Below are 26,082 nucleotides of genomic sequence, written 5' to 3'. Positions count from 1 at the left end.
TCTTTACTTCATGAGCTGAGCTTCAGTTGAGGGGGGGGGGCATTTTAAAATCTTGTCTCTGGGCCCACTCCAACCTTGCTACGCCCCTGCCTGGGATGCAGGAGGGGGTGAAGTCCTCCCACTCCCAGACGGCATCTCTCTCTGCTGCACCGCCATTCATGTGGGTGCACAGTGAAGATGGCGGCTGCTCATCTTTCAGGGAGGGCAGGCAAGCTCCTGCCTTCTCTGCAGCCCACCCTCCCCTCCCAGTGCGGTTGTGTGCATGGCCTCACTGTATGAATAGGCTGGTGTCTGTTGTAGCAAGTTGCAGAGGGGAACCTTAGTGCCTTTCCATAAAAAGAATCTCTGAGATTCTGCTACTGTTGAAATTTGATCAGAGACAATCAGATTTGGGAGATTTCTCCAAGCAGGATTGCCACTTAGAAACAAACAAACAAACAAACAAACAAACAAACAAACAAAAACCCCAAAAACTGGTGCTTGTATTCTATCCCGTATCTTTTTTTGTTTTGTTGTTGAGTAGTTTGTCCCTGTGAAGATTCTGTAGAGGTTGGCGGGGGAGGGGGGGATGGAGCCAGAAAGGGAAAGGGAGGGAAAGGAGGAGAAAGGAGTTGTTTTTGAATAAACCCTGAGTTAAATCTTGTTAAGATTACTTTGTGTTTGTGAGGGAAGCAGCTATAAAACAGTCCTGCTCCTGAAGCGTTAAGAGCAGCTTGGCTTGCAGAATTGTAGTGGGCATGGAGATAACATTATGAGAAAAAGTCACCTGCTTCATTTCAGTGTGTCAGGCAACTGTTAAATATCTAAGAACAAAGCCAAATAATTAAAATAAAATAAAATAAAATACAGTGAACCTAATTTGAATCACAGGGGCAATAGCCATAGTTAGCAAGGAGGACTAGGGTATTTGAATGCAGGGTGGCAATCTTCAGCCATCTTGCACCTAGGATCCAGACAATTGCTGGTGTGGTTTAGATTATGAACTATTTGCTGGTCAAGGTACAGTACCTGTTTAATTCTTTTGCTTAGTTTTCCTCCCAAAAGCTTTCTTGCCAGTCTTTTGCTTCCAGTACCTCTAGGGTTGCCATACTCCAGCTCCCCAAATCCGGGTGGCCTAATTTGCATATTATGTAAAGTATGCAGCAACTAATTTGCATTTTTTAAAAATTTATTTGACAGATTTGTATACTTTCCCCTCCTTCTCTGCCCTCCCATGTGATCAGATCCAGAGTAAAATCCAGGCAATCTGGGCAGCGCATTTGAAATCCATGTAAATCTGGGTGGAATTTAGCAGCTGGGTGGAGGAGCCAAAATTTGGGGGCTGCTCTAAGTTCCAGGGGACGTGGCAACCCTAAATACTTCCCATGCTAACAGGTCCTAGTGGATCCATGCTAACCCCCCAGGGCCAGGAGTACAGCAGGCTGGTCAGGCTGCCCAAGCTGCTTTCCACACTCTGTGGGGTCTGGCCATGATGTCAAGGCCCTTTGAGAAGAAGGTGAGATCCCACAGGACTCTGTATGGATAGCTGACCTTTCCCATTGCTTTATAGATGAGTTAACATGCAGTGCCAAGCTAACAGTATGGCCGTCGCACCAGCCACTCTTCACTCGCAAGCTGGAGGCTGTGGCTGTGGTAGAGGGGCGAACAGCGAGGTTTGACTGCAAGATCAGTGGGGATCCCCCACCAACTGTCACCTGGACTCGCTTCGGTAAATGCCGCTGTCGCCTGATTACCCTCATAATCGATTATGAGATTTGGAAGTGCAGGAGCTTGTGGATGGCAGGATATTCTAAAATCAGCTGCCTTGCTGATTTGGGTGGGACTTCTGTTATCCATCTATCTGTGCCAGTATTGGAAGTGCAGAGAGAACTGGCTATAGGGCCCAACCGCCCTCCATTTCCTTCTTGGGTGCGGTGGGCAGCGGGGCGGGCAATGGATTTTGTCCATGGTTAGCCACATCCTCCTGGAGGCTTCTATCTTTCCTTTCCCTGTTGTGGTGGTCCCAGTGGTAGAACCATGTCACATTACCTCCATCCCAGGTTCTGACTGGTGGGGTCTTGGTTTTGCATAGGCCGAAGCCTCTTTGTGTACCAGCCTCCCTTCTGCACCAGGCTCTTATTGTGATGTGTCTGATGCAGGCCAGCCTGTACAAGAGGGGGAAACCATGCGCTTACAGCAGGACGGGGGGCTGCACTCACTGATCATCCTGCACGTGAGTTCCGAGGATGAGGGTCAGTACGGGGTGAGTGCCAGCAACAAGCACGGCCGGGCCGAGTGCACTGCAGAGCTGTACGTGGAGGAGCCGCGTCCAGCAGCTAGCTCCCAGATGTGAGTGGTGGAATGAGGGAGGGAGGGTTGAGGGGAGGTTGCTGAGAAGAGCCCTTTTAAGTGCCAGGACATAGCCAGTGGTGGGCACTTCATGTTTCTCTACAACAGGGCTTCTCAACCTGTGGGTCCCCAGATGTAATTAGACTTCAGCTCCCATAATTCCCAACCAAAGGCCATTGGGGCTGGGGATTATGGGAGCTGAAGTCCAATAACATCTGGGGACCCACACATTGAGAAGCCCTGCTCTACAGCCCAGGCACTGCCAAGACACATGTTCTTGTGCAGCTTTGGCTATGCCAATGTACCTAGGGCCTCCTGATTCTGTTAGCATCCAGCCCTGAAACGCTTTTGTCTTTTCTGGGGCATATTTAGGACTGGGCCATCCTAAAGCCTCCAGACCAAGGCAGGGATCATCAATACTGTTTGTTTTCTCTGATTCCTAGCCACCCAGCCCCTTCCTTTTCCCCCAGCTCTACCTTAAAGATAGTCAACGAACATTTGTGTCTGGTTTTTATAATAGTAAGCAATGCATATATGCATTGATATATTGACATTTGTAAATGAGCAGTGGCCTTTTCTTCCACCCCTGACCTTGAGAGAGAGAGTGCACACAATGCTATTTGGGGACAGAACTCCCAAATCTGGGAGTCCTTCTATGTTTGATGAGAACCAGACTCAGCTGCTGTTCTCACTGTCCCAAGCTGATGTGCAGCTCCCTGGAATGTAGGCTCCCTCACGGCCTGACTTCTTGCCCAATAAGTGAGCCTCGTGTAGCCAATAAACACTGTTTATTAAACTCATATACAACCCCCCACAGGCACTCTCATAGGCAATGCTGAGACGTATCGCTAGCTACAGTGCAGCTTATGACCTTTGTGGGAAGGGGCTTAGTTCATGGCCCAGCCTTCCTCAGGATAGTGCATGGAGTAATCCAGTTCCAGGTTTTATTAAAGCACACACTCCTCAGAGCACAATTCCCTTGAGGATGCAGCAGCAGCTATAATTAGCATGCTTCAAATGAGGGACATTAGCAAGACAAAACAGGGACGTTTTATATTAAGATCAATTGAACCAATTACATGTAACATAAAAAAGAATCAGGGGAGTTAATCAGTTATAACAGATATCCTAGGCATGCCAACAGGCAGTCATTTGGCCATTCAGGACAATAAAAACACTATCCAGACACCCTAGATGTTGGTTTGTTTGCACAGATATCTCAGCATTCATTAAAGGCAAATGTTTCTATTCCTCTCAAGTGTGGACCAAATCCTGAGGTGACTGCACGATAATGACTTCTAAGCAATATTACCCATTCAGTGCAACCAGCAGGCTGGCTAGCAGAAGCTGCTCCTGTGGCTGAAGAACACTCCTCCAAGACAGGCTATAGTGCAGAGATGACTAGAGTTTCCTGTTCTCCTATTTGCAGAGCTTAAAGAAATGTATTTCCTGGCTAACCTTCCCAGGTTGATTTATTTGTCCTTCACTGGTTGTCTCTGTATATTAGCTGCCAAATAAAAGTTAGGAGGAGCTACAGTCTCTGCCCTACTGCAATAGAATGAGACTGACCCAACATATTTTCTCTGCAAGCATTTTATAACCCAAATCTGTTGGATACTTTCACAGCCCCATTGGGATCATTTGATGTCCTGTTCTCAACAACGGAAGGCCTTTCAAAAGTTATTTGCCTAGTGCTTTTTTCACCCTGGAGAATATTTGCAAGAAACTCCCCTGTGGTTTGCCTCCTTTGCTGGCATGGATTTTATTTAGCACTCTGCTTATGCCGGTTCCTGTAAGACATGGCCATGGCTTGCCCATGGAGCTGGCTTTTCTTGTGCCCACAGGGCAAGGGCAGCTTATTACAACTGGGGTTGTGACTGTCCACCTCTGTAGGCTGTGACCAAGGCTGCGGGGCTGATGAGCAGGACAGCCTGAGGGCTGGGCTGGCGGCTGCAGTTTATATCTGCTCCTCTCTCCCTGCAGCTCCAAGCTCGAGAAGATGCCATCTATCCCCGAGGAGCCAGAACAAGGGGAGAGCGAAGTGGAACGCTTCACCATGCCTGATTTCTTGCGGCCGCTGCATGACCTGGATGTGGTGGAATCCAAGGAGGCCGTGCTGGAGTGCCAAGTGGCTGGGCTGCCATACCCCTCCATCACCTGGTTCCATAAGGGCCGGCGCATTGAGAGCACTGATGACCGCAGGATGATGCAGTGTATGCCCCCACTCCCTGGCATTGCCCATTCCCATATGGGAATCCTCCCTGTTATGCAATCACCAGTGGGAGCTGGGACGTCCACTGAGACCTTCTCCTACAGTACCCAATGAAGAGAAGGCAGGGCTAGCCTAAAACATTGGTGCTTGAAGCAAAAACTCCTAATGTTACATTCACTAACTCTCCTGAATATGACCCACTGGAATGTTCTCCAGCATAAGCCCAGTTGAAATGAACAAGAGCTATGCTCTGGCTTACACAGCTCATAGGAACATAAGAAAAGCCCTGCTGCATCAGGCCAAAGGCCCATCCAGTCTAGCATTGTGCATCACACAGTGACCAGCCAGTGAATCTGGGAAACCCACAAGTGCCCTCCTGTTGGTGTTCCCTAGCACCTGGTGCTTATGGGCATGAACCCCCTGGCTTGTTGTAGCCATTGATTTCCCTAGGAATCGGGCTGGGGAGAGCTCCCATCATTTCAATGAAACTTATGCAGAAGTCCTGGTGGGTTCTGCCCACCTTAGGTCAGATCCATTTGTCTCTGCACAATAGCACTCAAAATCTCCTCCCTAAGTCAGCTGTTGCATCTTATCCTCTGGAAGTGAAGGTTGGGATCATAGTAGCTGGGGGTGCAACCCACAGCCATTGCCCCCGCATTACCCTGATCCCACTGCATCTGTGAGACAGCATGCCCTTCCAAGAGCATTGGTGAGATTCCTCCCCCAGCACCTCTCATTTTATTGTCCTAGCAGCATGCTGCCAGTCATTCTATGTCTCTGCTCTGATTGACTGTTCCCTCATACAAAGGTGGTAACCCCATTCTCTGTGTCCCTCCCCCTTCTGCTACTCCCATGGACCCTTGCAGATAAGGATGTGCACCGCTTGGTTTTCATCTCTGTCAGTCATGCCCATGCTGGGGTTTATAAAAGTGTAATTGCCAACAAAGTGGGCAAGGCCACCTGCTACGCACACCTCTATGTCACAGGTAAGGACTGGTGAGAGCTCCTTTTGAACATCTGTACCCCAGCACATGTTCTGCCTGGGCACACATCTTTTGAGCTGCAATATGTAGCATTTTGCACTATCATTTTCCAGGGGTGCATGTGTGTGTGGAAGTGAAGATTGCCACAAGTTGGCATGCATCAAAACAGGATTTTACATGTGTGTTGCTACCCTATATCTATGATTGGGAATGGGGAAGAGGAAACTTCCATGTGGGGCCACAACTGGAAATTAATACTCAAATGGGGAACAGAGCCACTGCCCTGAAGTCACTAGAATGCCTCAGTCATATATGCCATTTTCAGGGGCTATTCCACACATTACATGGCAGCAAACCTGGGTTGGCTACCAAGGGTACTCTTGGTAGGAAGCTGAAGACAATCTTAGCTCCCTAATGAGCATACTTTTATGATACAACATCTGTTTGTGTCATTCACACATTACTTTGTTATTATTTATTTATTTATTTATTTATTTATTTATTTATTTATTTATTTGATTGATTGATTGATTGATTGATTGATTTCTATACCGCCCTTCCAAAAATGGCTCAGAGCAGTTTACACAGAGAAATAATACATAAATAAGATGGCTCCCTGTCCCCAAAGGGCTCACAGTCTAAAAAGAAACATAAGCTAGACACCAGCAACAGTCACTGGAGGTACTGTGCTGGGGGTGGATAGGGTCAGTTACTCTCCTCCTGCTAAATAAAGAGAACCACTATGTTAAAAGGTGCCTCTTTGCCAAGTTAGCAGGAGTTAGGTACTCGTTTGCATACACATCCGAAAAAATCACAAAGTCGGATCCTAACCTCCTTCCAGGAATGAAGGGGACTCAGTGTGTGAACAAAATTCCCCTTCCATTTCTGAAAAGATCTTCCAATGACAGAGCAACACTCCAGCACTCCAACACATAATGTGGGAAGCGATCCTCAGATAAGTCTTGAGGAACTATCCCAATATTGATTGATCATGGAGCTGCCATGGAGCTGTAAGGCAAGGAACCCGGCCATAGAGGATTCCAGATGGCTCATAGCCTCAAAGTTCCCTAGTAAAGTTGGTGGAGGGAGGCAAAGGCAGTTTTGACCAAGAAACAGCGCTGATGAGTCCCTTATCTTTCTCTGCTCTTGGCATGAGTGCTAAGTTTGTGTTCGCCTTCTTGCAGATGTGGTGCCCATGCCTCCCGATGGGCCACCCACCTTAGCTGCTGTCACTGGTCGAGCTGTCACACTGAAATGGAACAAACCCAAGTGGTTGGACTCAGCCATCGGTAAGCAGGGCCAGGAGAACAAATGGGAAGATGTTGGGTTGGGAAGAAAGCAGTTTCCTAAGATGCCATGCCTGCAGATTTTGCTGCTGTATGGGAAGTGGATCTCAGTGCCCAGGACATTCTGCATATCTGGTTTTCTCTGCTGAACAGGCTGGCAGTTGTCACAGCATGGTGAGTGCGCAATCTGATTGCAAAGACAGCCCCTTCTAATCAACAGCTGCCTCGGATGTATTTATATAATACACTCACTCTGTGTGCTGCTGGTAGATAAGGGGGCATTATACTGTTGCATAAATTAATTATTGTAGAAATATGTGTTCATAGTAACACTGGCTGGTTATTGTCAGAGTGGTGTGCACTCAAAAAATAAAATTAAAATTTGCTCCAACACCCCCCCCCCCAAAAAAACCACTCGCAAACGGGACCACGCAGCTCCATTTTTTAGAAGCTTAGCAAGCGCTGGCTTCCCAGCCTGGCCAGGAATACATCTCCCTGCCTTTTAAAGCAGGGAGAGCCACTCCAGGCCACACTGCAAATGCAGCACTGGCCAGAATTTGCTTGCAAATGGGGCATGCAGCCCTGTTTGCTAGTGAAACCACGCCCCCTGCATCTGATGTCAGATGCTGCATCTGATGTCAGATGCAGGGGGCATGGCTAGGGGGGATGACTGGCGGTTGGCTGAACTGGGGCTGCCGCTGGCCTCCCTATGCCAGTGGGAGGAAGTGATTATCTGGGAGAGGAGCTGGGTTGGATGGCAGTTCCTCCTACCTTGGGAAAGTGCTGGGTACAAGAGAGCTGGGTAGGACAGTGCTGTTCGACCCAGGTCCTCTCTATCATACGTATGATCACTTCCTTCTCCTCAGACCTTGTTCTTTCCTCACACAGAATCACAAAACAGGAGTGTGCACAGCTCCTGAACTAGGGTAGGATAAGGCCTACCCTAATTATAATAGTTTCCAATTAGTTTTGGGGCAAAATACAAAGTGCTGGTTATTACCTATAATGCTCTGAATGGCTTGGGCCCAGGGTATTTCAGAGAGAGCCTTCTTCATGAACCCCACACCGCCTATTAAGATAGTTGGGGGAGTTCCAGTTACGGTTGTCATCGACTCATTTGGTGGTGACCCAAAACTGGGCCTTCTCTAGTGTTGCCCTGAGGCTCTGGAAAACACTTCCAAATGAAATTAAAATTTCCCTTTCTCTGGTTCACTTCATTCCCACCTCTTTCTTCTGCATATGTAGACTAGGCCTCAGTGTCTTGCACTGAAAGGTCAGTTTCCTGGGGGTGGGAGTGCTGGAATGGGAGGCAAGCATGCCCAAAGTCTTAAATCTGGGCACATTGTCCAGAGCCACTTTGGCTTACTACTGGAGCTCCTCTTTTCTCTCTTGCAGACCCTGCCTCTGTGACCTATACTCTCCAGCAGCAGATCCTGGGCACCAGCAACTGGACTGTCTTTGCCACAGGAGTGCGCGAAACCAGCTATACAGTTCTGGCTCTGACCAAGGGTATCCGGTATATGTTCCGTGTCCTCACCACTACAGCCAAGGCTAACAGCAAGCCTTCCCCACCCACTGAGCCTGTGCAGCTCCTAGACCGCGGTAAGATGGTGTCAAAGAAGGGAAAGGGATAGAGCGAGGCAAGGGCAGAGGGAGAGGGAACTTGGACCAGTGTGGGGGGAAGCAGAGGAGAAGCTGCTCTTCGTTCTCCCCAGCCCCTGCTTATGGCTGAGGACGAATTAGGCCCCTGGCAATAACTGGTGAACATAAGTGGGAAGGAAGGCAATGAGGTCCCACCCCAGGGACATTTCTGGGTGTTGCCATTGGGTCTTGCAAGTCATATTTGTGCAGAGTGTGTGGGAAGCTGGGCAGGTGGGGGCTTTTTCATGGCCTCAGCCTGTGCCTGACCTGGCCAACTCCTGATGCCACCCATGCAGGCAGGCACTTGTGCCACGCTGGCTGGTTGCCTAACTCTGGTGAGTGAGCTGGTGAATGGTGGGCCAAGGAGGACAGAGGAGACAAAGGCTGGCACAGGCAGGTGGCGGCTATCCAGCCAGCCAGCTGAATAAAGAGATGGAGGTGCAGGCACTCTGGCATTGTGGCCAGAGTGCAGAGTGAATTTCAAGCAAGTTCACCTGTTTCAAAAGTTCTACATTAGATGAGCCTCTGTGGCCAACTCAATGTCCACCGTCCTGCGTGCTTGTCCAGGGAAGAGAAGCAGGCCAAGAAGCACTTGGGAGGAGGGTTGGAGAACGCTTGGGAGGGAGTACTGCTCAGTCAGCTGCAGAAGAGCAATCAGAAGCAGGGACTTTAAATCAGAAACACCATCCCTGCTCTCTCTTTGTGTAGCTCAGTCTCTCAGGCTAGGTCTGGATCTTCTTCTCGGCATGCATGTGTGTTTGTGCGTGCATGATCTTTGTGTTTTCTGCATGCTTAATTCCTTTGTTATGTTTCCTATATTACACTTAAATCCTTGATTATATAATACACATAGGTGTGGCTTGACCTGTAATCTGTGCCTTGAGTTACATGCACAACAGATGGGGGTGGAATTGTGGGAGGAATTGTGGTGGTAGGAAACTTGTAAAGACATGCAATACATGTATCCCTTTAGATGAACACAACATTTTCTGTGTGTTTCGATTCCTGTCCCACTAGGTTTGGCCTTTGGGTTCAACCCAGATGCATTTTAAAAATATATATCTCTGAATTTGGCTATCCAACATTTGCATATTCACCTGGAAATAAGTCCCACTGAGTTCAAAGGGACTTTCTCCGAGGTAAATTTGCATAGGATTGCAGCCTTTGATTATTACAGCAAACTATCTATCTACGTGTCTGATTTTTATCTTTGCGTTTTATCCTTCCTCCAAGAGGGTGGTATTTAAGGTTCTCCCTGCCCTCATTCCCTGCCTTCACAACAACCTTGTGAGGTAGATTAGGCTGAGAGACAGTGACTGGCCCAAGGCCATTTATGTGTTGCTACTGAGTGATGATTTGAAACTAGGATTCCTTGGTCCTAGGCCTATATTTTGATTAAACAAGCTCTATATTGGGAATCAGGCAGAAGGAGCAAAGGCACTTAAGAAAATGAACAAAGTGTTGCATTTTTAATGTTTTGCTCCTTTCTAGTCTGGTGTTATAATTGGGCTGCCGAGTTTACTTACATTACAGTACAAAAGATTAAAAATCCAAACTAGTGTACGTCATGGTTTCTTCAGAGTCCATGGCAAAAAGCCAGGAGCTCGTTTTAAATTAGGAGAACTGCTTGCTGTCTCCAGCATCTTTAAGGTCACACCTCTTCTCTGTGAAAATGTCACGTTGCATCAATCACCTAAATCCCTCTAATTCCCTACCACTCTTTGAGTTTCTCATTTATATGAGCAATTATTAATATAACCAGAGGCTCTAAACCTCTAAAAACCATCACCAGTAAAACAATGTATTTTTAGCTAGTCTCAGTATCCTCTCCGTGGTCAGTCTGAGCGTGGGAAGTTTTCTTTTTCAACTAAGCTGGTGGATGCTAATTGTGCCATCAAAGCCTTACGAAATTGATCCCTCCTCTACAGTGAATGTGGACTTTAAATATTTCCCGTATTCTAGGTCTGGCAAAAGGAAATATAATGGCTTTAAACAGACTACCTGACACATTTTAACAGATGAAAAAGGTGGAATTTTGTTTATCATCCATTTCAGACAGGAAAGGAACTTTCAGCTATCTGATAACTGTGGAATTTTTATGTAGAATTTCCATTTCCTTGCTGTATTTCCTTTCTTGCTTGGTTGCAGCTTGGCTAAACACATACCTCCCATTTTAACAGGGAACTTAGCAACAACTTTTATTGATTGATTGATTACGTTTTAAATCTACCCTTTCCCCAAGAAACTCTGGGCAACATACACGGTGATCTCCTTTCTCTCTTCTTTATCCTCACAAAAACCCTGTGAGGATAAAAGGAGAGAGAAAGGAGATCACCTTTGAGGAGATCACCTGTGAAGTAAGTAGGTTGTGGTGAGGGCGTAGAGGAGAGCGAGACCAAGACTGGCCCAAGATCACCCAATGACCTTCATGGCCGAGGGTAAATTTGAACTCCTATCTTCCTAGTGCTAGTCTTACACTCTCACCACTATACCATACTGCCTTTGTGGCACCATACTTGAACCTGTGCTGGTGGGTGTGCTTATGTGTGCACATGGACACATTTCAGCTTATCTGACATATATTAAGATACAGAGAAAGGGCTATTGCTTGTTGAGTTCTCCCAAAATAGAAGAAATGGAGGGGGAGGTGGGGCTATGCACACTGCACATTCATATCAGCTTTATACCAGTTTAACAGCCATGACTTTGTTTGTTTGTTTGTTTGTTTGTTTGTTTGATTGATTGATTGATTTCTATACCGCCCTTCCAAAAATGGCTCGGGGCGGTTTACACAGAGAATAATCAATAAATAAGATGGCTCCCTGTCCCCAAAGGGCTCACAATCTAAAACGAAACATAAGATAAACACCAGCAACAGTCACTGGAGGTACTGTGCTGGAGGTGGATAGGGCCAGTTACTCAACAAAGAGAATCACCATGCTAAACAAAGAGAATCACCATGTTAAAAGGTGCCTCTTTGCTAAGTTAGCAGGGGTAACTTCACCCAGAGAATCCTTGGGATTGCAGTTTGGTAAGGTTTTCTGAGAATCCTGTCAGATAGGAACATAGGAAGCTGCCATATACTGAGTCAGACCATTGGTCTATCTAGCTCAGTATTGTCTTCACAGACTGGCAGCGGCTTCTCCAAGGTTGCAGGCAGGAATCTCTCTCGGCCCTATCTCAGAGACGCCAGGAAGGGAACTTTAGAACCTTCTGCTGTTCCCAGAGCAGCTCCATCCCCTGAGGGGAATCTCTTACAGTGCTCACACTTCTAGTCTCCCATTCATATGCAACCAGGGCAGGCCCTGCTTAGCTAAGGGGACCAGTCATGCTTGCTACCACAAGACCATCTCTAGCCTCCCCTCACAGAACTACAGTTCCCATGGTTCCTTGGTGAGAGAGAATGACTCTGAGCAGCTTCACAGGTCATGCTGAACTTCGAGTTTGGTGGAGCCACTGGAGCCCTGGGGACACTGCATGCCTGTCTTCCAGTGCCAGGAAGGTTATGCCAACCTTGGGTGTTTTGTGTGGTGGTTATGCCTACCACCAGTGTTAGCATATCCTACCCTACTGATGGTCCCGAACCCAGCACCTGTCCTGCACTTCAAATCTTGTTTACAGATGTTAGGTTCCAGACTTAAGTAGGGTAGGGTATGCTGACACTGGCAGGTTCACACGACATGCCCAGAATCAGCATAGCCTTTCCGATAACTTCACCTAGCCGGCAGTTAAGTGTTCACACATTCCTGGGGCTTCAGTGGCTCTGCTGAACCTGGAATTCAGCATGATGTGTGAAGCCACGCTATTAAACCTGCATATCTGTACATAGTGTAGATATGCCCTTAATGACACCATGTGTAGGGATCAAGATAGGCATGTTCTCCATAAATTGGAGAACATAACAACTACAGAAGTTGGGCCTTCTTTTGACTGGGACCTTGTATTAGAGCATATTTGGCATGTTTGTTTAAAATTTTTATATCCTGCCTTTTTTGAGAACACACAAGGCAGCTTACAGCAGCAGTATTAAGCAAAATTTTAAAATACCAAGATTAAACTAATTAAATTAATTAAATTTAAAATTTAATTAAAATTAAAATTAAAGGGGTGAGTTTGTCCTGGTTAGAATTATTTTCATTGTTTTGAGTCTTTCTGGAGATGGGTAGACGGAGGGGCATGTCCACTGGTCTCGGGGCGACTATTCTAGTGGTAATGGGGAATAGAAGAAGTTACGTTGGCAGGTCAGCAGGCCGTTACAGGGGAAGGGAAGTCAGAAACCTAATAGCTGTTTCCCCTTCCGGCTGCCCTGTCAGCTCTTTGACCTTGGGGAGCAGTGCCAGCTACCCGCAGAGCCTTGCCTTGCTCCTCTTTAACACCAGGTCAGTCCAAAATAAATCTGAAGTAATTCATGATTTGATTATGGATTAAGGGGCTGACCTGGTGTGTATTACAGAGACTTGGTTGGGAGAGGCTGGGGGCCCAGTTTGGGCCCAGCTTCTCCCTCCAGGATACTCTGTTGAGGAGCAGGTGAGGGAATGTGGGCGGGGAGGTGGAGTGGCTGTGGTCTTTAAGGATAAAATCTCCCTTACCAGCGTCCCTGTCAGAACATCTGATCATATCGAGTGTGTGTACTTACGCCTGGGGACCAGAGATAGATTGGGACTTCTGTTGGTGTACCGATCACCCCACTGCCCAACAGAGTCCCTAACTGAGCTTTCAGACCTGGTCTCAGATTTGGTGTTGGAGTGCCCCAGGCTTGTGGTGCTGGAGGACTTCAACGTCCACTTCAGGACCGGGTTGTCTGGAGCAGCTTAAGATACTGCGGGTCACACGTTTGATCTGGTCCTTCACTCTGATCAGGGTGGTTTTTCGTGGGTGGGGACTCCTATGATTTCCCCATTGTCATGGACGGACCACCATCTTGTTCAGTTTGGACTTACAGTTACGTCCCACCTCTGCAGGGGTGAGGGGCCTATTATAATGGTCCATCCAAGAAGGTTATTGGATCCAATAGGATTCCAGAAAGCCTTGGTTGGATTTAATTTTGGCTCAGCCGACGATACGGTTGATGCCCTGGTGGAAAATTGGAATAGTCAACTTACCAGGGAGTAGATGGGGTCGCTCCTAAGCATCCTCTCCAACCCGCTTTAAAAATGGCTCCTTAGCATACGAAAGATCTGCGGGAGCTGAAGCGGCAAGGTAGGCAACTGGAACACAAGTGGAGGAAGACTCAACTCGAATCAGACAGATTATGACATAGAGTGCACTTAAAGATCTATGCTCTGACAATACGTGCAGCAAAGAAGCTTCTTTTCTGCCTGTATTGCTTCCGCAAACTCATGTCCAGCGGAGCTTTTTAGGGTTGTGAGGGGGCTAGTAGGACCCCCTGCTCCCTTGAATCAAAATTTGGATCCATCAGTTGCCCGCTGTGATGTTTTTAATGAGTTTTTCATGGACAAAATATCTCGTATTCGGGCCAATTTAGACTTCAACTCCACAGTTAGCACAGTATCAGATGCAGAGGTATCCAGCAACTCCTCTTGTGTGGTTAAACTGGATCAGTTCCAGTTTGTGACTCCTGAGGATGTGGACAAGCTGCTTGGAACGGTGTGTCCCACCACCTATCTACTTGATCCTTGCCAACGTGGCCTACACTATCTGGCAGGGAGGTTGTTGTGGAGGGCCTGGTGGCAATTATTAATGCCTCTCTGAGGGAGGGCAGGATGCCCCCTTGTTTAAAGGAGGCAATTATTAGACCTATTCTTAAGAAGCCTATCTTGGATCCCTCAGAGTTTAATAATTACAGGCCTGAATCCAACCTCGCATGGTTGGGTAAGGTGATTGAGAAGGTGGTGGCCTCCCAGCTCCTGGCAGTCTTGGAAGAAACTGATTATCTAGACCAGTGTTTCTCAACCACCGGTCCCTGGACCACTGCCGGTCCCCGAAGGGTTGAGTGCCGGTCCCTGACTGGGAGTCAACCCCCCCCCAACTGAAATCAAGGCACTCACTTCCTCAATTTTGCACATGGCACGGAAGAGGAAGAGTATCACGGAGGCATGGGACCCTTCTTGTGCCTTGCCTCCATGTGCTGCTGAGATCTTCCTACAGCTATCTTATTCCCTATCTTTACAGCTTCAAACTGTATGCGATGTGGGGGCATGGAGGAAAAAGTATGGCAGTGGGCACCACTTGAAGGGCTGCTGGTTCTTGCATGCTCATTGTTTGCAGCCAAAGGTTGGTTGATTGAAACCCAGCTGCCTGTTGTGGTCGAGACGCCTTGAGAGGGAACGCTGTTTCCCTCTTGCATCAGTGGGGCTTGCTTGTATGTTGTTTTCATTGGCCCCATGTAGCTTTTGAATTTTTCTAATGGCCCAACATCCTATCTCCATTGAGTAATCACAAGCACCTCCACTCCAGACATACTGGAGACAAATTTGTTCACCCAGGCTTTTAGATTCAGGGGTTCTCAACCTTGGGTACCCAGACGTTGGTGGACTTCTACTCCCATAATCCCCAGCCATAATGGCCAAATGCCATTGTTGTTGGGGGTTATGGGAGTTTAACTGAGGGACCCAAGGTTAAGAACCCCTAATATTCCATGTTTGCAAAAGATTCCAAATTTAATTATTTTAATGCTTATATTATTTTCATTCTAAACTGCCCAGAGATGCAAGTTTTGGGCAGTATAGAAGTCTGATAGATAGACAGACAGATAGATAGACAGACTTGAAACCCCTTTACTAACTGCTGGTCCAGGAAACTGCGCATGAAGAATGTAGCGGTCCTTGAAACTCTGCACGAAGAATTTAGCGGTCCTTGACTCCAAAAAGTTTGAGAAACACTGATCTAGACCCATTTCAAACTTATTTTCGGGGGGGCTACGGGGTGGAGACTGCCTTGGTCGGCCTGATGGATGATCTCCAGTTAGGACTTGCTGGAGGAAGTGTGACTCTGTTGGTCCTTTTGTATCTCTCAGCGGCTTCTGATACTATCGACCATCGTATCCTTCTGGAACATCTGAGGGAGTTGGTGTAGGAGGCATTGCTTTGCAGTGGTTCCGCTTCTATCTCTCGGGCAGATTCCAGATGGTGTCGCTTGGAGACTGTTGCTCTTCAAAACTTGAGCTTTTATATGGGGCCCCTCAGGGCTCCATATTGTCTCCAATGCTTTTTAACATCTACATGAAACCGCTGGGAGAGATTATCCGGGGATTTGGTGCTGGGTGCTATCAGTACGCTGATGACACCCAAATCTATTTCTCCATGTCAACTTCATCAGGAGAAGGCATATCCTCCCTGAATGCCTGCCTGGAGGTGGTAATGGGCTGGATGAGGGATAACAAACTGAGACTGAATCCAGACAAGACGGAAGTACTTGTTGTGTGGGGTCGTTACTCGGGAAACGATATTGACCTGCCTGTTCTTGATGGGGTCACACTTCCTCAGAAGGAACAGGTACGCAGTTTGGGAGTGCTTCTGGATTCATGCCTCTCCCTGGTTTCTTAGGTTGAGGCAGTGGCCAGAAGTGCTTTTTAACAGCTTCGGTTGATACGCCAGCTGCATCTATTCCTTGAGATTCATGACCTCAGAATAGTAGTACATTTGCTGGTAACCTCCAGACTTGATTACTGCAAAGCACTCTATGTGGGGCTGCCTTTGAACATAGTCTGGAAACTACAGTTAGTACAGAATGCAGCAACCAGGTTGGTCTCCAGGTCATCTCGAAGAGACCATATTACTCCTATATTACAGGAGTTACACTGGCTGCCAATAGGTTTCCAGGCAAAATACAAAGTGTTGGTTATAACCTATAAAGCCCTAAGCAGCTTAGGCCCACGGTATTTAAGAGAGCGACTTCTTCTGCATGATCCCCATCGTCCACTGCGTTTGTCAGGGGAGGCCCATCTGTGGCTACCTTCAAGTCATTTAGTGGCCACTCAGGGACGGGCCTTCTCAGTTGTCGCTCTGAGACTTTGGAATGCGCTTCCCGCTGACATAAGACTCTCCCCATCTCTAGCGGTTTTTAAAAGATCTTTGAAGACTCGTCTTTTAAACCAGGCCTTTTAGCTTTTGTAATTTTAAATATTGTAAATTGTTTTTGTTTTTAGGCAGCTTTTTTGGAGTTTTAATTGATTTTAATGTTTTGTGTTTTTGTCTTGTTTTATTATTGTGGACCACCCTGAGACTTTGGTTTGGGGCAGTATAGAAATGAATTAAATAAATAAAAATAAACACAAAATCTAAGACAAATAAGAGGAGACAACACCCACCATTATGACACAGAGCAAATAAATGAATGGATACAATGGCTGTCATCCAGACTACTGCAGTGTTACACTAGTGCAAAGATGTTGCACTAGTAGTTCCACTAACTTGGGAGCTTGCGTTCCAGGCTAGTGTTGTGCTGGCGCAACAGGATACACTTTGGCAAAGTGTGGCACGCCTCCTGCTGTGGAACCTCTCCCTTAGTCCGTATATGTTGCAGGGTATCACATGAGGCTCTCCACTCTCCTTGTTGCATAAGAGGACCAAGAGCACAAGAGAGTGAGCAACTCTGAGTATCCGTTCAGCTACATGACCTTCTTGCCTGGTGCAGCTTTGTTCTTTACACTAATGCAGTGTTAGCCTGGATGTCAGCCAATGTAAAGTAATATAATGCTTAATCTGGCCCAGGAGATCTTTGCCAGGGCCCACTGGCTGAGTAAAACAAAGTCAAGAAATATTCAGGAATAGCCTCTGGCAGGAACAGCAAGTCAAGATTTTTGTTTCATGAATCCCAAGGGAGACCTAAATGCTGGAGAACTGGGAGATCCAGTCTTCCACCAGCCAGTGGTCTAAGGCAGCAAAACTGACCTTCTTGTCTCTGGTGCTCATTGCTACTGTGGCTGTTCTTGCAGGTCTCTATCTGGCAGAAGCCCCCATGATCCTGGACAAACCAGATGTGGTGCATGCAGTGGAAGGGCAGCCAACCTGCATCACTGTAACCCTAAATCACGTAGAGGTTGCTGTCACCTGGAGGAGGTAGGGCAGTCTCCAAATTACATGCTTATGTCTGTCTCACACCCTTCCTAGCACACTGTTGGGTAGACTACCAGATTATAGTGGTGCTAGGAGAATCATAAGATTTGACATGAGAACAGCTGTTGTGAGACTCTGAGTGAGGGAGGAGGAGGAGAAACAGGGGTAGATGGGAAAGCGATGAGAGTGGTCTGTCCCAGAATATCTTGTAGTGAAAGCTCCTGGGAAACTTTCCCAGTATTTTGTTTGTTTCTTTACGGCAATGGTGGCCACCCTGAGGCTCTCCAGCTGCTGTTGGACTACAGCTCCCATAATCCCTAACTGCAATAAATTACAGCTAGGGATTATGAGAGTTGTAGTCCAACAGCAGCTGGAGTGCCTCGGGGTGCTTTTTGGGTTGCTTAGGGTGAGTTACAACATTTCAGCTGAAAATTTAGATTCCTTGTCCCAATGGATCCACAATCTAAGGGCCATTTCAAACATTCCTGGAGGCAAATCCAGGCTTGCCACTGAATGAGCACTCAACAGCCTTTGGGGTGCACCTGTCTGATATATGTGCTTGTAAACATGTTTCCCACATGCGGGGGTCCCCAACTTGGGGTCCCCAACTGTTGTTGAACTGCAACTCCCATTATCCCCTGCCTCACTGTGACAGAAATTATGGGGATTGTAGTTCAACAATGACTGGGGACCCACAGCTGGGATCTCCTTGATTTAAAGCATCTTAAATCACCCTACCCAGAACATAGTAGGGTGGTTCACACGGCAATTACTAGAGCACGAAAAGCCTCCTCCCCTGATTCGGGAACTGTGTGTGCTGCCAATATTTGATCATCTGCGAGGGGAAAACAAGGTTAGAGGCTTGTTCTGTGATCATATGGTAAGCAGCAGCTGGCTTGGAGCAGTGTTCCCTCTAACAGGGATTCCCAGATGTTGTTGACTACAACTCCCAGAATCCCCAGCCAAAGGTCACTGCAGCTGAGGGTGCTGGGAGTTGTAGTGAACAACATCCAGGAATCCCTGTTAGAGGGAACAGTGGCTTGGAGGGCTCCCTCCTACCCAGCAGCTGTATCAGCTGCTGAATGAGGTAAAGCTAAAGGGTAAAGTGTGCCATCGAGTCGTAGGAGGAAAAATTCGTCCAACTCAGCTTGCTGCAAGATCATGGAATGAGCCTCTGACCTTGCTTTTCCCGCACAGGCGATTGGCAGCATGCACAGTTCCCAAACTAAGGTAGAGGTTTGTCCTACCCTCATCATTGTCATGAGAACAGCCCTAGTGTGTGTGAGGTGGCCGGGGCGGATTAATCTTTTTGCCACCCATAGGCAGCCAAAGATTTGCCACCCCAGGAACAAGAGTAAGGGGGCTTGTGGGGGAGGGAAACTTAACACTGTTCTTTACCTCTAAAAATACCGCTGTGTAGCGGCAGAGGCTCCGCCTGCCTCCTAAACCATCACAGGAGGTGAGGTCGGGTTTTGGAGGACAGTGGCGAAAGAGCTCCATACTCAAGCCAGGCTTACTCACAAATGACACAGAGTGGGCAATTTTGGGCCTCTGTGCACGCTTGCGTATGTGCAGAAGCCCGAAATCGCCTGCTCTGTGTCATTTGCGAGTAAGCTGGGTTTCAGTGAGGACCTCTTTTGCTGCCGTCCTCCAATGCCCAACCTCACCTCCTGTGATGGTTTAGGAGGTGGGCAGAGCCGCTGCCGCTACACAGCGGTATTTTTAAAGGTTGAGAAGAAAAAAATTAAGTTTCCCTCTAAGAGGCTGCTCCCCAAGATTTGCTGTCATAGGCGGCTGCCTATATTGTCTATGCAGTAATCCGTCATTGGAAGTGGCCCTCAGGATTGATTTTATAGAGCCTGAGGAAACAAAGATGGGCAGAATGATGAGCACCATCATGGCCACCATATTTTAATATATGGAATGTATAAAAAGGTACAACACATCTTTTATTTTGGATTACTTCCGTCATGTGCAAGGTGTATCTCCAATGGCTTCTCAAGCTGCTAGTGTATTTTTGTTTCCAAGTGATCCCAAATGGCCAAAGAACTATAATATGCATTGGCAGTGCTCCTGACATGCCTAGTTCTTCACAGATATCGGCAGATATTAGCAGTATCTGCATTGCTGAGGCTCTGGGCTTTAGAGACCGATGGCAGAGCAGCTCTGTTCTTCAGGGCAGTTGAGCATGAAGCAGCCACACCAAGTGTGCAGCTTGCAAGACAGTCTGGTGGAGGCTTGCTGGCTGTGGAAGAGGTGGGGTGTGGTGGTATCCACAGCTTCCCCTCCCATCATCTTCTTCCCCTTCCCTCCCAGATCCGGTGTGGTGCTGAAGGATGGCGACCCCAGCTGGGAGATGAGCATGCCCGATGATGACCAGCACTCATTGCGATTCTTCCGGGTGGGTAAGGGGGACGTGGGGGAGCTGACCTGCGAGGTGAGCAACCAGCATGGATATGATCACTGCTCCATCAGCTTGGAGCTGGCAGGTATGACGTACCCTATAACCTCACACACCCCACACTTCACCTTCAATCCTTGCTCTACAGGCAAGCCCCCCTTTAAAAGCCATGCCCCACAGTCTTATTTGTGGTACTAGAGCTTTGCTTGTAGGAGGAGAACTTCTCTCCATGCCATTCCCATCATCTAGGAGCATGGGAACAAGCCACACTCATGGATCACAAGGGTGCACTGTCCATGGGTAGCGGCTCCTCCTTCCTTGGGTTGGCGCAGCCCAAGGCTTCCAAACAGGTGGTAACTCAAAAGGCTGGAGAGGGGAGAGAGGAAGGGGATGAGGAGGGAAGAGAGGAGAGGGAGGGGAGGGAAAGGAGGGGCAGGGAAGAGAAAGGAGAGAGGTCCATAACAGGGGGATCTCTCCTTCTCCCCATGAGAGGGAGGGATGAGCAGCCGCTAGAGCTAGCTAGGCTGGGACATTTTCTTGGTGTATTAGGGAGCTGAGTGGGTCTTATTCTGCTTCAACAGTGTGTGTTTCTATCTCCAGAGGCACCCCGCTTTGAGTCAATCATGGAGGACATTGAAATCGGGGTGGGTGAGACGCCACAGTTTGCTGTAGTGGTAGAGGGGAAACCCCTTCCAGACATCATGTGGTACAAGGTGAGTGTGGGTCTAAATCTGAGGCAGACTGCTGGGGCTCTCCAAGAGCTCTCCTAGATTAGACCAACGGCCTCTCTAGTCCTGTTTCCCACTGTGGCCAGACAGATACCCCTGGGGACTCCACCAGTGGGAAATCAAGGCATGCCCCCTCTCCTGCTGATGTTCCCCTGCAACTGGTCTTCAGAAGCATACTACCACTGACCCTGGAAGTAGCCTATCGCCTTCAAGACTAGTAACTACTGATAGACTTATCCCCTGTACCTTTGTCTAATCCCCCTATTAAAGTCATCTAAGACAGTGGCCATTGTCACATGTTGTGGCAATGAATTCCGTACATTGTATGAAGAATTCCTTTTATCTGGAAGATAAAAGGATTGCTTGAAGAATGTTCCATTTATAGCCACTGGTTGGGCCTCTTGCAATGCTTACCCTGTCTGTGCCTTTCAGTCAATCTTGAGGACCCATCATATTTCTGCCATGCCTGCTTCCCAGCCATGCTTATGTCCCTCAGTCCTTATCCTTCCCAGTCTAGATATTCTTGGCCCTGCATGATGTTGTCAGGAGTCTGGCTTGGATGTGGGCATGTGCATTCTCTGCTTGGATGGTGATGGCCAGGCTGTGCCTACCACCACCACCACTGTCTTGGGCCCCATGCTGTTGAAGTCACTTCAGGGCCTGCCTAACACACTCTCCTCTGTAGCATGAGTAACAGAACTCAGTGGGGAGATTCGGGTTCCAGAGGGAAAGCAAACAGGGAAAGGCTGAGCAGCCTCCCTCAGGCAGGGAGTCCTGTGCCCTACCGTTCCTGCAGGTTGCTGAATGCAGACTTGTGAGAGAACAATGAAATATCTTCCCTTTCATTGGATGTCTGCAAATGCTTTATCTCCATGAATCATCCCCCTAGGATGAGGTGCTGCTGGTGGAAAGCAACCACCTGAGCTTCGTGTACGAGGAGAGTGAATGCTCACTAGTTGTGCTGAACACCACGGAACAGGACAGTGGGGTCTACACGTGCATTGCACACAACCTGGCTGGAGAAGTGTCTTGCAAGGCGGAGCTTGTCGTTCATGCAGGTACGTGTTATAATACTAGCCCATGAGTGAGAGCAGGAGGCTGGACAACTGGAGTAGCCCTGGTCAAACATGAGACCCCCCACCCCCATACTGCCTGCCTGCCGATCATGGGAGCTAGACTGCACGCTCCTGATCCTTTATGACTCTGAAGAGTACACATGGTCCCAGATCGCTCACTATGCTGTGTCTCAGCTTAAGACTATGAAGTTCCTGGTTCAAGCCCCAGAGTCCATGGTACTGGATATATATACAGTTTACAATTAGGATGATGTCCTCTTATGCCTCTTAAAAGCAATATAGCTATACTTAGCTACCGAAATAGCAATAGCAGCACTTACATTTATATACCGCTCTATAGCCGGAGCTCTCTAAGCAGTTTACAATGATTTAGCATATTGCCCCCAACATTCTGGGTACTCATTTTACCGACCTCGGAAGGATGGAAGGCTGAGTCAGCCTTGAGCCCCTGGTCAGGATCGAACTTGTAACCTTCTGGTTACAGGGCGGCAGTTTTACCACTGCGCCACCAGGGGCTCTTAGAAATTAGAAATAGAAATAGAAGCATAGAAATTGAAGCATCTTTATCTGAGAGCATATGTTTAACAAGATTTCCATCGGATTGACCTACCATTCCCTAGGGTATAAATGGAATTTACAGTGAAGAAGAATATGTGCAACAGTTTCTGTATCTCCTGACCCGCAATTACAGCGTCGTTCTTCTAAAGGCTGGGATATTTTTTGGTTGGGAATAGGCTTGGGAGAGATTGTGGTACATAAGGTGGAAGTTGTGTAAGTGCTTGTTAAAGGATCACAGAAGAGAGCAGGGGATAAGTCATGATTGTGTGAAGAATGTTCTCTTCCATCCATGCTCCTTTGCACCATCCCCTATCTTTGTGATGTTTTTTTAGTTGTGCCAGATGCTGATGCTACACGGGCAGAGGAAGAATCACACATAGCCCGTCGCCTGGCTGACTATTATGATATACATGAGGAGATTGGCAGGTGAGGAGAGATGGGAGATCTATACGAGAGAACAGCAAGATAGGCAGCATCTGGGGCTACTTGGTTGGGGCCTTTTTCATGGTGGAAGTGGGCTCATTGTCTAGCTTCCCTACAAAGAAAAATCTGCACTTCTTGGTTACCGGAGATGTCTTGGAATTAGGTTGAGACTTAAAAGATAGGTTGATGTGTACAGTGCCCTGACATGCAGTCACCGGATCTGCCAAGTGCCCAGCACAGAAAACCTGCTGTCACAGTGGTGGGAAACCTATACATAGGGGCACTGGTGTCGTACTGCTCCCCCCTTATTTGTAAAGGTACAAGGTAGAACCAGGAAAACAAGTTATCATCTGAATTGGTTCTTCCAGATGAGGAGGGAATCACCTCACACCCTCATACATGACAGAACAACTAGGACCCACCATTAGTTATGGGATGTCTTCCCCACTAGACCACTGTTCTAGCAGGGAAGAGTGCTAGACTCTGCCCTGCTAGGGGAGGGACTTCTGTGCCAGACCACTGTTCTTGGGAGGGGCCATAGCTCATTGGCAGAGCAGGTGCTTTGCCTGCAGAAAGTCCCAGGTTCAGTCTCCCGGTAGGACTGGGAAATACCTCCTCCCACCCACTTCACCTGAAATCCTATAGAGCTGCTGTTGACAGTCAGTGTAGACAATATTGAGCTAGATGGTCCAATGGTATGGCTCATTATTGAGGCCTACTCAATTTAGCCCCCCCCCACCAGCTGTTCTTGGACTGCAACTCCCATAATCCCCAGCCACAGTGGCCAATAGCCAGGGATTATGGGAATTGTAGGCCAACATTGGCAGGAGGGCTGAAGTTGAGCAGGCCTGCTGGTAGAGCGGCCCGTCTGGGCCACTCACATAGCATTGTGGCAGAGCTGCTTCTTTATCAGCGAGCAACAAGTGTGGTTCACTGGGGAGCAGGCTCTTTAGTGGAGGCCCCTCCCTCAATTCATGCTCAGGGGATCCTTCCTAGCAAGGCTTAGGCAGGTTCAGAAGCTGAACCTGTTTCCCAGAAAACACTCCTCACACCTCTGTCATATCCTTGGTCATATCTTCCTTTCTCACATTGCTGGCGGGGTTGAGGCCTAAGCAGGCTTTGCAAACGAAAGAGAGGAGCAAGGGCTATGGCTGGGGGGTGGGGGTGGGGGGGTTGCTCACTTTTGATGACCCATGCTGTGTCGCAGGGGAGCCTTCTCATATGTGCGGCGAGTGACCCAGAAGAGCTCCGGTTTGGCCTTTGCTGCCAAGTTCATCCCATGCCGTGCCAAGGCCAAGAAGTCTGCTCGCCGCGAGCTCGGCATCCTAGCTCAGCTGGACCACGAACACATCGTCTACTTCCATGATGCCTTTGAGAAGCGAAATGCCATCATCATTGTCATGGAACTGTATCCTCCATTTCTGGGATCTGGTTGGGAAAGCCAGTAGTCAAGGCAGCTGGCAACCTTTTTTTTTTTTAGTGACCTGGATATATGCCTTGCTGTGGGGAACCTGACAGTGGTTAATTTAGAACACTGCTGTAGGGAGCTTACATGGGGCAGGGCCTCTGCTGGTGGAAGCCATTGTTGTCTCTTCTTACATACTGTTTTCCTTGATGGATTATGCAGCTGCGCTGGAGAGGAACTGCTGGAACGTATAGCAAGGAAGTCCTCTGTGAGCGAATCTGAAGTAAGTGTAGGCTGGGCTGTTCAGCACAGGCTCTCATGGTTATTTCCTTCAGCTGGTCATCCTGGGTTTTCCTGCCAGGTGCTTTGGATGGACCAAGGACAAGGAACAGGCATCCTTTGCAATGACAGATTGCAGGCTAGAGCTTGTTCAATGGATGTCTTATTGGCTGTGACCTTATCCCTGTGTTACACTCCTTGCAGATTCGCTCCTACATGTGGCAGGTCCTGGAGGGAGTCAGCTATCTCCACCATCATGGTATCCTGCACCTCGACATTAAGGTGAGTGCATCCCAGCATGCCCTGTGGTCAGTTCTGGATTCTGGATTATCTGGATTCCAGGGGCATCTTACTCAGCTGGGCTGGAGAGTGCCATTTTGTTTGTCCGAGCCTATAGCAAACCTAGTAGGCTGAAATCACAGCATGGTGCAGCAATACTAATATCTCATAGAATCTTCAGTTTTAGAGAATTACACTTTGCTCTAGTAATTGTTAGTGGGAGCTGTCATCTCACTTGCTGAGACAGTAGGGAGAGAAGAGCCCTATCTCTCTTGCTTTTGCATTGACTAACTTCCTTCCTATGAAGAGGAGAGCTGGATGGAGAGGAGAGCTGGTCTTGTGGTAGCAAACATGACTTGTCCCCATAAGCTAAGCAGGGTCTGCCCTGGTTGCATCTGAATGGGAGACTAGAAGTGTGAGCATTGCAAGATATTTCCCTCAGGGGATGAAGCCACTCTGGGAAGAGCAGAAGGTTCTAAGTTCCCTCCCTGGCTTCTCCAAGATAAGGCTGAGAGAGATTCCTGCCTGCAACCTCGACAAATCTGCTGCCAGTCTGTGTAGACAATACTGAGCTAGATAGACCAATTGTCTGACTCAGTATATGGCAGTTTCCTACGTTCCTATGTTCCTTGGCTTTCCACTAGATTTCTAGAGCAATAATAAGTGGGCTGCAGAAAAGAGCTGGGAAGCTTATAGAATAAGATCCAGCATTAGTTGCTCAAGGTGTCAGACTAGCCTGTAGGATGGGAAATCCCAGATGGTCTGGGCCTAATGGTAATCCCGTGCCCGTGATATGCTTGTTAAAGAGAGTGTATTGTTCTTGGATGCAATATTGCCTGTACTCTACAGGGCTGAGAGTACTGCTTGTTCGGAGATGTAATCTGAGAAGAATGGAAGCAGGAAGGACAGGAAGTATAATGTGAATAGGAACGGAAGTGAGATCTTTCCCTGGACAGAGATGTATTACTGAGTGAAGCAGCAGTTAGGAAGCTCCATTATGTGACATTGCATCACAGTGAGGCTCTGTTATGTGGTTTGTCCAACTTTACTTTAGTAATCCCTAGAAAAAGGAATCAAATGGGTGGAGCAGATTATGTGGTTATTTATTTGTTTGCTTGTTCGTTACATTTTAATAGTGTCACTCATAAACTTTCATGGTGGTATTTCTGTCACTGGCATCCAGTGTTCCCTCTGAGGCGTGCACGTGTGTGCACATTTTTTAATGTCCGCTCAGTTAATTTTAGATCCCGCTCAGGTTGAATCAGGACGGCCCACTCTGAATGCACATGTGCACGCACACTGCCTCACACTGCCTTGATACTGCCGCCCAGAACAAAACTTATTACACACACACACACACACACACACGAAAAAATTTGGAGGGAACACTGCTGGCATCCCACTTTCCTGGGGGATGGTGGTGCTGGGATAGGGAGTAACGCTGTCATTTGCCTATCCTGTATGGT

General features: G+C 47.9%; 1 protein-coding gene across 7 annotated transcripts in view; it reads left to right on the top strand.

Annotated features, from left to right (window-relative positions):
• Nucleotides 1-26,082, top strand: part of SPEG (striated muscle enriched protein kinase) — a 164,949-nt gene that overhangs the window by 98,968 nt on the left and 39,899 nt on the right. For all 7 annotated transcript variants that reach the window (XM_053284322.1, XM_053283565.1, XM_053285046.1 and 4 more), the window contains 14 exons: nt 1,550-1,708; nt 2,139-2,328; nt 4,312-4,541; nt 5,407-5,526; nt 6,708-6,812; nt 8,205-8,411; nt 17,347-17,470; nt 19,784-19,956; nt 20,469-20,581; nt 21,486-21,654; nt 22,563-22,656; nt 23,861-24,061; nt 24,281-24,341; nt 24,542-24,619. In XM_053284322.1, the coding sequence (XP_053140297.1) occupies nt 1,550-1,708; nt 2,139-2,328; nt 4,312-4,541; nt 5,407-5,526; nt 6,708-6,812; nt 8,205-8,411; nt 17,347-17,470; nt 19,784-19,956; nt 20,469-20,581; nt 21,486-21,654; nt 22,563-22,656; nt 23,861-24,061; nt 24,281-24,341; nt 24,542-24,619 (2,024 nt within the window). The remainder of the gene's footprint in view (nt 1-1,549; nt 1,709-2,138; nt 2,329-4,311; nt 4,542-5,406; nt 5,527-6,707; nt 6,813-8,204; nt 8,412-17,346; nt 17,471-19,783; nt 19,957-20,468; nt 20,582-21,485; nt 21,655-22,562; nt 22,657-23,860; nt 24,062-24,280; nt 24,342-24,541; nt 24,620-26,082) is intronic.

Source organism: Hemicordylus capensis, chromosome 1 (genome assembly GCF_027244095.1).
Source record: "Hemicordylus capensis ecotype Gifberg chromosome 1, rHemCap1.1.pri, whole genome shotgun sequence".
In the NCBI taxonomy this organism is placed as follows: Eukaryota; Metazoa; Chordata; class Lepidosauria; order Squamata; family Cordylidae; genus Hemicordylus; species Hemicordylus capensis.
The sequence above is the reverse complement of the archived record's forward strand: the minus strand, read 5'-3'. Positions and strand labels throughout refer to the sequence as shown.